This window comes from Diabrotica virgifera, chromosome 9 (assembly GCF_917563875.1).
Source record: "Diabrotica virgifera virgifera chromosome 9, PGI_DIABVI_V3a".
In the NCBI taxonomy this organism is placed as follows: Eukaryota; Metazoa; Arthropoda; class Insecta; order Coleoptera; family Chrysomelidae; genus Diabrotica; species Diabrotica virgifera.
The window spans coordinates 213,437,025-213,450,999 of record NC_065451.1 but is presented as its reverse complement, the minus strand read 5'-3'; the positions used below and the strand labels follow the sequence as shown (position 1 = coordinate 213,450,999).

At 36.4% G+C, this 13,975-nt stretch overlaps 1 protein-coding gene across 2 annotated transcripts in view; it reads left to right on the top strand.

Moving 5' to 3' along the window:
* The first annotated feature begins 11,835 nt into the window (after window positions 1-11,835).
* Window positions 11,836-13,975, top strand: part of LOC114338372 (UDP-glycosyltransferase UGT5) — a 69,006-nt gene continuing 66,866 nt past the window's right edge. Inside the window, exon 1 of one of the 2 annotated variants that reach the window (XM_050662927.1) lies at window positions 11,836-11,972. In XM_050662927.1, coding sequence (XP_050518884.1) covers window positions 11,918-11,972 — 55 coding nt within the window. In that variant the 5' untranslated portion in view covers window positions 11,836-11,917. Of the gene's footprint in view, window positions 12,156-13,975 lie in introns of both variants that reach the window. The other variant, XM_028288960.2, reaches the window with a different exon arrangement.

Sequence of the window (13,975 nt, the reverse complement as noted above, 5' to 3'; positions counted from 1 at the left end):
GGTTACCCGCAAAAATCTTTCGTGCAACAATTTCCAAAACTACAATAATTGCCAGTTGCATCTCCAACCTTCGAATGAAGACGACGCAATAGGGTTTTTCATCGATTGTCATTTGTTTCATAATATGTGTCATCTAATATTAATATATCTACGTCATACGTCTTTGGTTTGTATCATTGTTATACAGTGCGTCCATAAAGTAACGCATAAATTCATTATTTCGTAAACCAGCGACTTTAAAGAACAATCCCAAAACAGGTCGATTTTTATTTTTAATTTCTCATTTTTTGGCATATATTTCATAGTAGTGACGTCATCCATCTGAACGTGATGACGTAATCGATGATTTTTTTAAATGAGAATAGGGTTCATGTGATAGCTCATTTGAGAGGGTGTTCAATTCTCTAATCATTAATGTAAACATTAACATAATTATTTATACAGGGTGTTCAAAAAATATTTTTTTAATTAAAATAATCGAGACAAAAAGAACAAAGTATGTAATTTATTTAATTCAAAATGCGTTTTCCAAATCAAATTCCTTAAGGACATACGTTTACTACACAAAATTTAAGTTATATTATATATGTATCATTTTGTAATTTGTAATAATTTGTAATTTAATACGCAATTTGTAATTAGTATATTAATTAATAACTGTAAGATCTTTGGCTAAAACCCGCTAATAACGTTTAATGGTTGATGCGGAAATTCTAAAGAAAAAAAAGGTGTTTTCCTACTGTCAGTAAACAGAAAAAAAATTATTTGACAAATAAACATTGATTTTCGCTTGAAAGAAATGTTCAAACTGGCAAGAGGCAGGTGGGTGGCAGCGTTAACATTGAATTTAAGCGAAAAACAATATTTATTTGTCAAATAAATTTTTTTCCTGTTTTCTGACAACATTAAAACGTATTTTGAATTAGATAAATTACATACATTCTTCTTTTTGTTTCAATTATTTTAATTAAAAAAATGTTTTTTGAACACCGTATATAAATAGTTATGTTAATGTTTATATTAGGGAATAGAGAATTGAATACCCTTTCAAATAAGCTATCACATGACCCCTATTCTCATTTAAAAAAATCAACTATTACGTCATCACGCCCAGATGGATGACGTCACTAGTATGATGTATATGCCAAAAAATCGGAAATTCAAAATAAAAATCGACCTGTTTCGGGATTTTTCTTTAAAGTCGCCGGTTTACGAAATAATGAATTTATGCGTTACTTTATGGACGCACTGTATACCAATAACGTATGACGTAGATATATTAATATTATGTGACACATGACAGAAGCTCGAAACAAATGACTGTTAATGAAAAGCCCTATGAGAACAAGTCGAAAATTGGACTCTTACTAGCGTCATGTGTAAAAACCTGGTAGCCTTTCAGATGAGGTGCTTCCGTAGGATGCTCAGAATATCATTGATGGATAAAATACGTAACAAAGGAATCCTAAGATTCAATTAGAAACATAAGTGTTATGGTAAACATGATAAATAATAATAGAAGGAAATATCGAAGGAAAGATAGCTCCAGGTACTTCTTGGCTAAAGAAGAAAACAATAGAATGTAGTCATCACAATGGTTCTCTTTAGAAATTATAGCCAATTTCTGTTGTAAAAATAGTACTAAAAGAAAAAGAACAAGGGAAAGTGGACGTGAGAAAAACCTTAGAAGAAACTGATTTAAAGATATCGCTCTTTCAAAAATGAATAACCATTTTCAAAAATGAATAACCATTTTCAATTTCGTTACAACACGAAACTACAGCCGCATCATATTCTAGTTCTATGTGCCTCCTGATGAGAGAATAATAAGTTTCGAAACCGGTAGACGTGCTTGCTGCACTCTCTGATTGAACTAGAATAATGATGCGGCTGTAGTTTTGTGTTACAACGAAATTGAAAATAATTGATGGATTCGACCGTTACTTGATGGAAGTTCATTTTATCTAACCATAAAACATTGAAAACGTTTGTTTTATATACTTCCACAAAATTTATTACAACTATCTGACTACAGCTGTTTCGGCAGAGTGCCCTTCTCAAGTGATTTAGTTTACAATGGTTTGCCTATTTAAAGTCTTTAACTGAAGAGGTTGAGGAATGGGGAGCTGTTTATCTCGAGTTGGTCATTCAGAATTATATCTGTATTTTTCAGTATACACAAACAACAGTGCAGGACTTATTATGGGTAATCCTCTAAGCCCATTCCTATCAGATATATTTATGAACCAGCTTGATACAACAATTTCTAAACATCCCGTATTTAAACAGTTCTTATATTGGTGGAGATACGTGGATGATACACTTGATGATAGACCTGATGATATGCTTTACAGGAACTAACAGGCAACTTGACCAATTTATATCATACATTACACTATAAGAGTTCACAATATAAACAGAAAAGAATAAATCCATAAACTTTCTAGACGTAACAATTACCAGACTACACAACAAACATGAGTTCTCCGTATATCATAAGCCTACCCATACTGACACAACTATACACAATTCATCATCCCATCCTACACAACACAAACTAGCAGCCTACCATAGCATGATACATAGACTGACAGAAATTCACATGTCAAAAAGTAACTTCGAGATAGAACTGAACATCATTAAACAAATAGCAGTAAACAATGGCTATAACGAATAAACAATTAACAAAATTTTAAACCAAAAACTCCATAAGAAAGCCCTGAAATTAGTATATTCACCACCACAGAAAGAACCCAGTACCTTCTGCTCTATCACATATACTGGCAAGATAACAACAAAAATAGTCAGATACATAAAAAAGAAAGGAATAACACCAGCTTTCAGAACTAACAACAACTTAAGCAAATATATTAAGAACAATAAGAGCCGAAAGAGAAAACAACTACAGAGTGGTGTTTACAAACTAACTTGTGGTGACCATCCGAAAACTTACATCGGTCAAACTGGCAGAACTTTTAACAAACGGATAGCAGAACACAAAAGGGCTTTCAACAATAGAAAAAAAGACACTTCTACATACGCACTTCACCTTCTAGATCATAATCATTCTTTTAATGAACAGTTTCAAAGTCTGCATATTCAAAATAAAAGCCTTAAGCTATCTTTATTAGAATCTATGGAACTTAATAAATTGAAAAATAAAGATATAATTCTGTATGATCAACTCGAGACAAACAGCTCCCCACTCCTCAACCTCTTCAGTTAAAGACTTTAAATAGGCAAACCATTGTAAACTAAATCACTTGAGAAAGGCACTCTGCCGAAACAGCTGTAGTCACATAGTTGTAATAAATTTTGTGGAAGTATAGAATACAAACGTTTTCAGTGTTTTATTGTTAGAAATTGAAAATGGTTATTTATTTTTTATTTACATGTTTACTCTGATTGGAGTACTAAAACAACCATTCTCGTTGGAACTTTACCGCGCTGAGCAGATGGGACGTGAATTATAAATTGTAAAATTCCCTCATCTTCCTTAGTCTCAGCATCCGTTATGGCTTGCAAATCCTAGAAGCCTCGGAGGTGTAACCAGAGAAGGTTCCCATTGAAGTAATAGAGTAATATTTTTGGTATTGTTTTATGTGCTATTAGATCGAAAACTTAGTCATATCCAGTGTTGCCAATCGCATTTCTCTAGATTATCCGATGATCGCTCGAAAATATCCGATTTGTCACGAAAAGGTGCGCTAGATCAAAAATTATTCTGTTATTAAAATCAATGTTGCCAATGTTATTCTTTTAGTCCCCTTAACAACCATCAAATAATAAAATCCGTTGTTCGTACGCCAATCAGTTGATTGTAATCAATTATCATTATAATAATTAACATAATTAATTGATTAATTAATTATTAATTATCAATTAACGTAACCATTATTAACATAATTGATTAGTTAATCAATGAATCTCATAATTGTAATCAATTAGGTATGTTTTCAGCAACCCAATCAAAGTTGACATTGACAGTAATTAAATATTTGATAATGATCAGTTGATTCCATTTCTGATTAGCGTTCGAACAACCGGCCCTTTAATCTACTGGATTCTCTGTTTCACAGTTTAAAAATTTTCGTTTATAGATGAAAATGTCGTATCCTAGCTGATTACCTAATCCATGTGTGTAAATACTATTTACTTACTATTAATATTGTAACAAAATAATTATTGACCTACCCTCGTATACCAGCTCCCGTCTTAGCACAGACAGAACACTATCGATGTTTCGAGATACGCCGATGCAGCGCCGATGACGTGCAAGCGGTCACATGGACATAGCTGGAGATATATAGATATTTCTGGAATATCTGTATCGCATATATAAATAGGACATATTTGTAAATAGGGTTAGTCTTAAGCTAAAGTTTGTAAAGTAAACTTGTATAAATAAAAAAATAAAGTCGTATATAAATTACGAACAGCTAGTTTTATTGTAATTAGAAGTAATTACAGTAAATAACCGCTACAGTGGTGTTAACGGTGTGGAGTGTAAATAAATGAAAAGTGAAAAAAAAGACTTTTGAACTTTATTCGTCGAGAATAATCGGAGTGCGTTAATTGTTCGGTATTCGGAAAGACTTTTAAAAGACTTTTGAACTTTATTCGTCGTTAATAATTGAAGTGCGTTGATTGTTCGGTATTCGGAAAGACTTAGACATTTTGAAAAGTACGTGTGTGCCGACCAAAGATGTTGCTACAAGAACTGACCATAAAACAGCTCCGTGAACAATTAGAAGAGTACGAATTAGACAGCAGTGGGTGCAAGATAGTCCTACAAGCACGACTCAAGGATGTCCTCACGAAGAACGGAGATGACCCAGAGACGTTCCACTTCCAGTCAGCAGAGCAAGTAATCTTATCGAAATTAAAAACTGTTTCTGAAACGATCGATGAAACTTCTAGAAAAAACAACGAAAAACTTGAAGAAGTTAGTAGAAAAAGCGACGATAAATTCGAAAATGTTGCTAAAAGATTCGACGAGACTTCTCAAAAGATCGATGAAACTTCTAGACAGAACAACGAGAAATTTGAAAGTGTTTCTCAAAAGATCGATGAGAAATTTGAAAGTGTTTCTCAAGTAATAAAAGACGTTTGTAGACAGACCGACGAGAAATTTGAAGAAGTTTCCAGAACATTCGATAAGATACAGAAAAGTGTAGACGACAATAAAGAAATGCTAGAAGAGAAGATCAAACAACTAGAGAGCATGATAACTGATACAAAAGTACAACCATCAGTTAATGCAGTAGCTTTAGATCTTGTAGTGAAGGATGAAACACCGAGAGACGAAACATCGCATCATATGAGATTTAAATTACCACCATTCGATGGGAAGTCCTCTTGGTCCATATACCTTAGACAATTCGAAGCTATTGCGACCGCCAACCATTGGACCGAACAAGAAAAGGCTGTTTCCTTGACTGCTGCTTTGCGAGGTGATGCTGCAGATATATTAAGATCAATTCCTAAGGGTCAAGAAAAATGTTACCAGACCTTGTTCACTCGTCTAGAAAAACGCTATGGAGATGCCCATCTACAACAAGTATACAAAGCACAACTGCGAAGTAGAAGTCAACGAGCAAGTGAGAATCTGCAAGAATTTGAAGCAGATGTGGCTCGTGTGGTGCGGTTGGCTTATCCAGAGGTGCCAGACAGCGTTTTAGAAGAAATTGCAGTAGATACCTTCGTCAATGGGCTGAAAGATAATGAACTACAGAAAGCTTTACGACTAGCAAGACCGAAAGTTTTAGATGAAGCACTTGCTATTGCATTGGAACACGAAACGGCTAGTCAAACTTCACGAGGCCATAGAGTAAGAACCATTGAAGAAAGTGACGAACACAACGATGAACGTCTGGAGGAAATGATACGGAGAGTATTAAGTAATCAGATGCCAAAGAGACGCGAGCCTAGATGTTGGAATTGTGGAGACGTAGGCCACATTCGTCGTAATTGTAAGAAGATCGTACAGCCGTCGGAAAACTAGAGCGGGTCGACACCAAGGGGCAACTGCCGACCTCGAGAACTAGAGCCCCCATAGTAACTGTCAACCTTACGTCCTCCGGTGGAATCCACAACTTATACATCGAAGGTCGTATCAGTAATAGATGTAGATCATTTTTGGTGGATACAGGTGCAACGAGAACTATCGCACGTCCAGATGTAGTACGAGACCATAATAAATTATCACCTGCAACAGTAAAGCTTAGAACAGCGACTGGTGAGCTAATTAATACATATGGCGAGGCTAATATGTCAGTATCCATTGGCCAGACCACAGTTGAACATCAAGTATTAATTGCCGAGATCTCCGACGAGTTCATATTGGGGATGGACGTACTACGAAAAGTGGGGGCAATATTGGATGTTCAAAATGGAGTTCTCAGGATCAACGGTGAAGAGTTGCCCTTTCACGACGACAAAGAAGATGTCATCCGCTTACTAACTACATGCGACGTAACCATACCCGGTAATAGTGAGAAAATTCTGATGACCATGCTTGATGGACACTGCCGAGAGGGAAGTTTAAGGATGGTCGAAGATGTAGAAAATGTCGAGTTCCTAACGGCGAAAACTTTGGTAAAAGTTCGAGATGTCATCCCTGTAAGAGTTATGAATTTAAGGGAAACTGCTATTAAGTTAAGTAGAGGAGCTTTGATCGGACAGTGTGTTCCCGTGGCTTCAATTTGCTCTATGAATACCAATGAGAAATCATCAAAGTCAAAGTATCCAAAAGACCTTGTCGAGATGATCATTGAAAGATGCCAAGACCTTGACTATGAACGAACGGAAAAAGTAAGGTCTATGCTGATAGAGTATCAAGATGTTTTTGCTATTGATAAGAAGGATAAGGGCAAAACAAGCATAGTAACGCATAAAATAAATACCGGAGACGCTCAGCCAATCAGACAACGGCCTAGACGACTTCCATTTGCAAAAAGAGATGAAGCCGAAGAGATTATCAAGGATATGGACAAACAAGGGGTAATTGAACCATCGAACAGTCCATGGACATCACCAGTAGTTCTGGTAAAGAAGAAAGATGGTTCAACGCGTTTTTGTATCGACTACCGCCAGCTCAATGCGGTAACAAAAAAAGATAGTTATCCTTTGCCCAGAATAGACGATACATTGGATACTCTCTCCGGTTCTCGTTGGTTTTCCACACTCGATTTAAAAAGTGGATATTGGCAAGTAGACATGGAGCCAGCCGATCGGGAGAAAACCGCATTTTCGATAGGATCAGGGCTTTGGCAGTTTACGGCTATGCCGTTTGGTTTATGTAATGCCCCTGCCACATTTGAAAGATTAATGGAGGCAGTTTTAAGAGGTCTAACATGGAAAACATGCCTGGTTTACTTGGATGATGTAATTGTGGTTGGAAGGTCCTTTGATGAACATGCCAAGAATCTAATAGAAGTCTTTCAACGATTGAGGGCAGCGAACTTGAAGTTAAGTCCGAAGAAATGTCACATGTTTCGACGAGAAGTTAAGTATTTGGGACATATTGTATCGAGTAATGGTGTAACAGCTGATCCCGAAAAGATTGAAGCAATTAAAGATTGGCCAGTACCAAAAGATAAACATGAAATTAGAAGTTTCCTTGGCCTATGTACATATTACCGACGATTTGTCAAAGGATTTGCCAATATCTCCAAGCCCCTAACAAAGTTGACGGAGGAGGGCAAAGAATATACATGGAGTGAAGAGTGCCAAAAAGCTTTCGAACAACTACAAATGGCTCTGATCAGTGCACCGATATTAAGCTACCCGGGACAGGCAGGAAAATTTGTTTTGGATACCGATGCTAGCAACAGTGCTATAGGAGCTGTTCTCTCCCAAATCCAGGACGGACAGGAAAAAGTCATCGCTTATTTCAGCAAAGTCCTGTCGAAACCGGAAAGAAACTATTGCGTTACCAGAAGAGAACTGCTGGGTGTAGTGAAGGCTTGCGAACATTTCCATAAATACTTGTATGGCAGAAAGTTCCTTCTTCGCACCGATCACGCTGCTCTAAAATGGCTCATACAATTCCGTAATCCAGAGGGCCAGATGGCAAGATGGTTAGAACGATTACAAGAATATGATTACGAGATAGAACACAGGGCCGGAAGAGTTCACTCAAATGCTGATGCCCTTTCGAGACGACCATGCAGTGCGAATTGTAATCACTGTGCCAAATTAGAGGAACGATTTTGCCCCGTGAGACGAACCACCGTAATTAATGAGCAATGGCAGCCCCAACAGTTACAAGACGCCCAAGAAGATGATCCATGTATAAAAAGAGTATTGGATTGGATGCGGCAAGGTGAGAGACCTAGTTGGCAGAACATTAGTGCATGTAGTCCAGAAGTCAAGGCCTACTGGAGCCAATGGAATTGCCTGGTACTAAAAGATGATCTTCTGTACAGAACCTTTGAGAACGATGATGGTACAGAATCTAAGCTTCAGTTAATTGTACCTAAAAGTAAAGTGTCAGAAGTATTGCGTCAGTTGCATGACGGTACATCAGGTGGACACTTTGGTATTACGAAGACTCTGCAAAAGGTTCGAGAACGGTTCTATTGGGTGAACTGTAAAGATGATGTAAGAAGATGGTGCCGAAAATGTGAACCGTGTGCATCCGGTAATGGTCCGGTTGGTAAAAAGAGAGCACCCATGAGACAGTACAATGTTGGAAGTCCTATGGAAAGAGTAGCTATCGACATTGCAGGTCCATTTCCAGAAACCGATGCTGGAAATAAATACATTCTGGTAGCCATGGACTATTTTACGAAATGGACCGAGGCCTATGCATTACCGAATCAAGAAGCTGCTACCGTTGCAGAGGTACTTGTTAAAGAATTCTTCAGCCGATTTGGTGTTCCCTTGGAGATCCACTCCGACCAAGGGCGAAACTTTGAGTCAGCTCTTTTCCAAAACGTTTGTAAATTGATTGGTGCCAATAAGACCAGAACAACACCCCTGCATCCTCAATCAGATGGAATGGTCGAGAGGATGAACCGAACGATGGGTAAACACTTGTCCAAAGTTGTATCTGAACATCAGCGAGATTGGGACCAACACATTCATTTATTCCTGATGGCCTACCGCTCGGCCGTGAATGAAACTACAGGTCAAACACCAACCTGCCTGATGTTGGGTCGTGAAGTTCGTTTGCCCTGCGACCTAGAGTTTGGCTGCAGACCTTCCGAGGAATATGTTGCAGGCGAAGAATACGTAGACCGCCTGAAGTTACGAATGAACAACATTCATGAACTTGCCCGACAACACATCCAGATAGCCAGTGACAGAATGAAAGATCAATATGATTCTCGCTGCAAGAATGAAAGCTTCAAAGTAGGTGATCTTGTCTGGCTTTATAATCCACAACGTCGTCGAGGCCTGTGTCCTAAACTGCAAAGACAATGGGAAGGTCCGTATGAAGTTAAGAAGAAAATAAATGACGTAATATACAGAATTAAGAAGTTACCAAACGGTAAACCAAAAGTTATTCACATAAATCGTCTTGCACCATATGCTGGCTCAAATGAAACAGAGGAAGCCCGAGTCCTCCAACAGGAGATGAAAGATGCACCACAGCCAAGTTTTAAGGAATTTATGTCAAATTACGCAGAAAGAAAGAGTGCTAGATTCGGCGTGACCACAGAAGTTCAGCAAGATCTGTTTGGTGTTCCAGAAAACGTCTCTCTAGCCCACTGTGTTGCACAAGACCTCGAGATGACTAAAGGAATCTCGTCCGTATTCAATAGAAAGTTCGGCCGCCTGGACGAGTTAAGGAATCAACAACCTAAAATTGGAAGAGTATTGCGATTGGAAGATGGTCCTCGATCTTTGCTGTATATAGTGACCAGGAAGTCTTATACGGACACGCCAAGCTACGAGAACATATGGCGTGCTCTAACTAATTTGAAGAAAATGGTCTGTAATTATGACATCAAAGATTTGGCTTTACCAAAAATTGGCCATGCAGTAGAAAATCTGGATTGGAAGATTGTGAGAAGCATGCTGGAAGTGATCTTCAGAGAAACTGGCGTATGGATTACTGTGTGTTGCATGAACCCGAAGATGTCATACCCTTCAAAGACAGTAGACTGTTACTTCTTTTCTAGGGGTGTATGCAGAGCTGGAGAATCCTGTAGATTCCGCCATCCTGGGCCATCTAGAGTTGCTGATCGGGACGCTCAGATCTTAAGAGGGGAGCAGTGTAACAAAATAATTATTGACCTACCCTCGTATACCAGCTCCCGTCTTAGCACAGACAGAACACTATCGATGTTTCGAGATACGCCGATGCAGCGCCGATGACGTGCAAGCGGTCACATGGACATAGCTGGAGATATATAGATATTTCTGGAATATCTGTATCGCATATATAAATAGGACATATTTGTAAATAGGGTTAGTCTTAAGCTAAAGTTTGTAAAGTAAACTTGTATAAATAAAAAAAACAAGTCGTATATAAATTACGAACAGCTAGTTTTATTGTAATTAGAAGTAATTACACTAATCACGCTACAATATGTTATTTGTATTTTGTATTATCGTAAGTGTTAAATTCTAATAAGGTAGGTAAAGTAGGTAAATTAAGACTAAGAATAAATAAATCAATACAAAAAAAACTACAGCTACATTAATAGCATAGACGCAAAATTTCTGGTCAATGCTTTTAAAATGCATTATTTTTTTCGATTCTTGAGAAAGCTAATAAGTTTTATTTAAAAAATTAAACGCAGAATGAAATATTACATTATTACCGAGGGCCGAAAATCCCTGAAGACTTCTATAATTTTTATTCTAATAAGTTACAGGGGTGAAAGGAAAAGAGAATCTTGAGTGTGATTTTTAATTTCAAATATCTCATTCAAAAAAAAAAAAACATTTTGTTTATTTTAAGGGACTTTCGGCCCTCGGTAATAATGTAATCTTTCATTCTGCGTTCAAATTTTTCAAAAATATTTATTAGTTTTCTCAGGATTCGAAAAAATTGAATACGTTTAAAGATTATTGGTCCGAAATTTTGCGCCTACGCTCTTTTAACAACTAAAGATTTATTACAACTAAAACAATAGAAATGTATTTGACAGTCTTGTAGTTATTAAGATATCAAGGTTATTATCCATAATACCCGTGGTGCGTTCAACGTTTAATGCAAGACTAAATAATTTTTATAAGCAAACAATTTGAAGAATTTTTGAGTTAATTAGTAGATATTGCTAGTTTCAAATAAGTAAATTTTTCTAAAACCACTATTCCAAATGCATTTTCCTGCACAATTTTATGTTAATAAACTTAATATTTTCTCACAGAATAACTGACAGTATTTCTGACAGAAGTTTACTTAAGCACTGCATACAAAGACGAAAAACTAAAAACTCCTAAATAACATCGGACGGCAGACGGTTTTTGAAATTTGAATTGGATTAGTATGCCTTAAGTGGACGCACTTGTGCATTTAAATTCTAAACAAAAGAATTGGCACATGTCCCTTTTGTCAAAAGATGAAAAGTATCGGATGTCACTAACATTCATCCAGTATAAAAATTTGGGTGGAACCAAACAAAATCAGTGTGTTGTTGGTGTTGGGAATATATGGATGAGAAAGTTTTAGTCGATGGTAGATACACTGAAAAATATCCGCAAATATCCGATTTATTTAAAGATACGAAGAAGATACGACAACTCTCAAAAAGGTATGCAAATCGGATAATTATCCGCCGATTGGCAACACTGGTCATATCGCTCTTTATTTATGATATACACCTCTTTTATCTACGAACCAACTTAAACTAATCGGACAGTATCTGGACCGTTAGCTAGTTAGTATATCCGGAGATAACTTGTCGAACTATTACTATACTATAAAAATACACAGTGTGTCCTAGTTCTTCGTGATAACATGAAACTAGTTGCGATAGTTGCTATTTTTATGTGTAGCGTAGCCTTAACTCGGGGTTACAGAATACTGGGTGTTTTTAGTTATTGTGGCCATAGTCACTTTAGTTTGGGGTATCGAATTGCATCGGAATTAGCTGCACGAGGGCATGACGTGACTATGATAACGTGTAACCCTCAGAATAAGGGAGTGAAGAATTTAAAGGAAGTGTCAGTAGAAGGATTTAAAAGACATCTTGAAAGTAAGATTTATTTAAACATTTTTGTAAAATAATTGATGGATTCGACCGTTACTTGATGGAAGTTCATTTTATCTAACAATAAAACACTGAAAACGTTTGTTTTCTATACTGATACAAAATTTATTACAACTATCTGACTACAGCTGTTTCGGCAGAGTGCCCTTCTCAAGTGATTTAGTTTACAATGGTTTGCCTATTTAAAGTCTTTAACTGAAGAGGTTGAGGAATGGGGAGCTGTTTATCTCGAGTTGGTCATTCAGAATTATATCTGTATTTTTCATTAGTCCTGGTCTATCAGATTCGTGTGTATATTTCATACAAATCTGCCAAATCGCTATTTTAGATTTTTATAGTAACTCCACGTTTACCTTTGATATAAACTTGCACAGATGCCGAAAAGTTGAGGTTCGATTTCCGCAGTATGTAAATTTAATATGTACAGTTTACTGAGGCTCAAAGTGAATTTTGTTTAAGTCGCAATTCCTTAAAATATTTAAATATGTTCCCTCAGGGATGTGGATTGCTGCCAGAATGTAAAGAATGTGACTTGATTTTTATATCGAGAGCAGTTTTAAAACATAAAATAAACGGGTACGACGAAAAGTGCATAGGAATTATACAATAATCTAAAGTGTTCACGGTATTTTGTATATTTGAGTAAAAATGTGTTTATACAGCAAAATAAGCAAAAAAATGTGCAAACGTTGGTTAAAAAGTTCCAATCATATACTATGAACAATAAAACACTGAAAACGTTTGTTTTCTATACTTCCACAAAATTTATTACAACTATGTGACTACAGTTGTTTCGGCAGAGTGCCTTTCTCAAGTGATATAGTTTACAATGTGTTTGCCTTTTTAAGTCTTTAACTGAAGAGGTTGAGGAGTGAGGAGCTGTTTGTCTCGAGTTGGTCATTCAGAATTATATCTGTATTTTTCAATTGATTAATTTCCATAGATTCTAAAAAAGATAGCTTGAGGCCTTTATTTTGAATATGCAGAATTTGCAACTCTTCATTGAAAGAATGATTATGATCTAGAAGGTGAAGTGCGTATGTAGGAGTGATTGTTTTTCTATTGTTGAAAGCATTTTTGTGTTCTGCTATCCGTTTGTCACAGGTTGTGCCAGTTTGACCGATGTAAGTTTTCGGACAGTCACCACTAGTTAGTTTGCACACACCACTCTATAGTTGCTTTCTCTTTCGGCTTTTATAATTTTTAATATATTTGCTTAAGTTGTTGTTAGTTCTGAAAGATGGTGTTATTCTTTTCTTTTTTATGTATCTGGCTATTTTTGTTGTTATTTTGCCAGTATATCGTGGGTATACTGCAAAAACTGACCAAGTCAATTTTTATTGATTTTTAGTTATGTGACCAAGTCACTCCAAAGAACTAACCGAATACCTGAAAAAATACCCAATGCAAAATTATAAGGTTTGATGCCACAACACACATAACATACAAATGTCTATGTCTGGATATGCGTATCAACAGACTGGAAGAAATGAACATGTTGACTTGGTCACTTTTGCATGAAATATGATTCATATTTTATTCATGTCAACATTGAACTGCGACAATTGGATATTATGACTTGGTCACTTTTCTATGTTCTAGTTTGATCTATACGTTGTATGTTTATTTGTTGAACGGTCACGTGTTGGAAAATAGATATTAAGTTAATCTTTCATTTTATCAAATAAAACAGCAATTTAAATATTGTGCAGCATAATTTTTTAGAATCTGGGCATTCTTACATGGAAGTAGATTATATGCAGTGCCATAGAAAATGCTAAAAATAATGTTCCAGTGTGCACTAT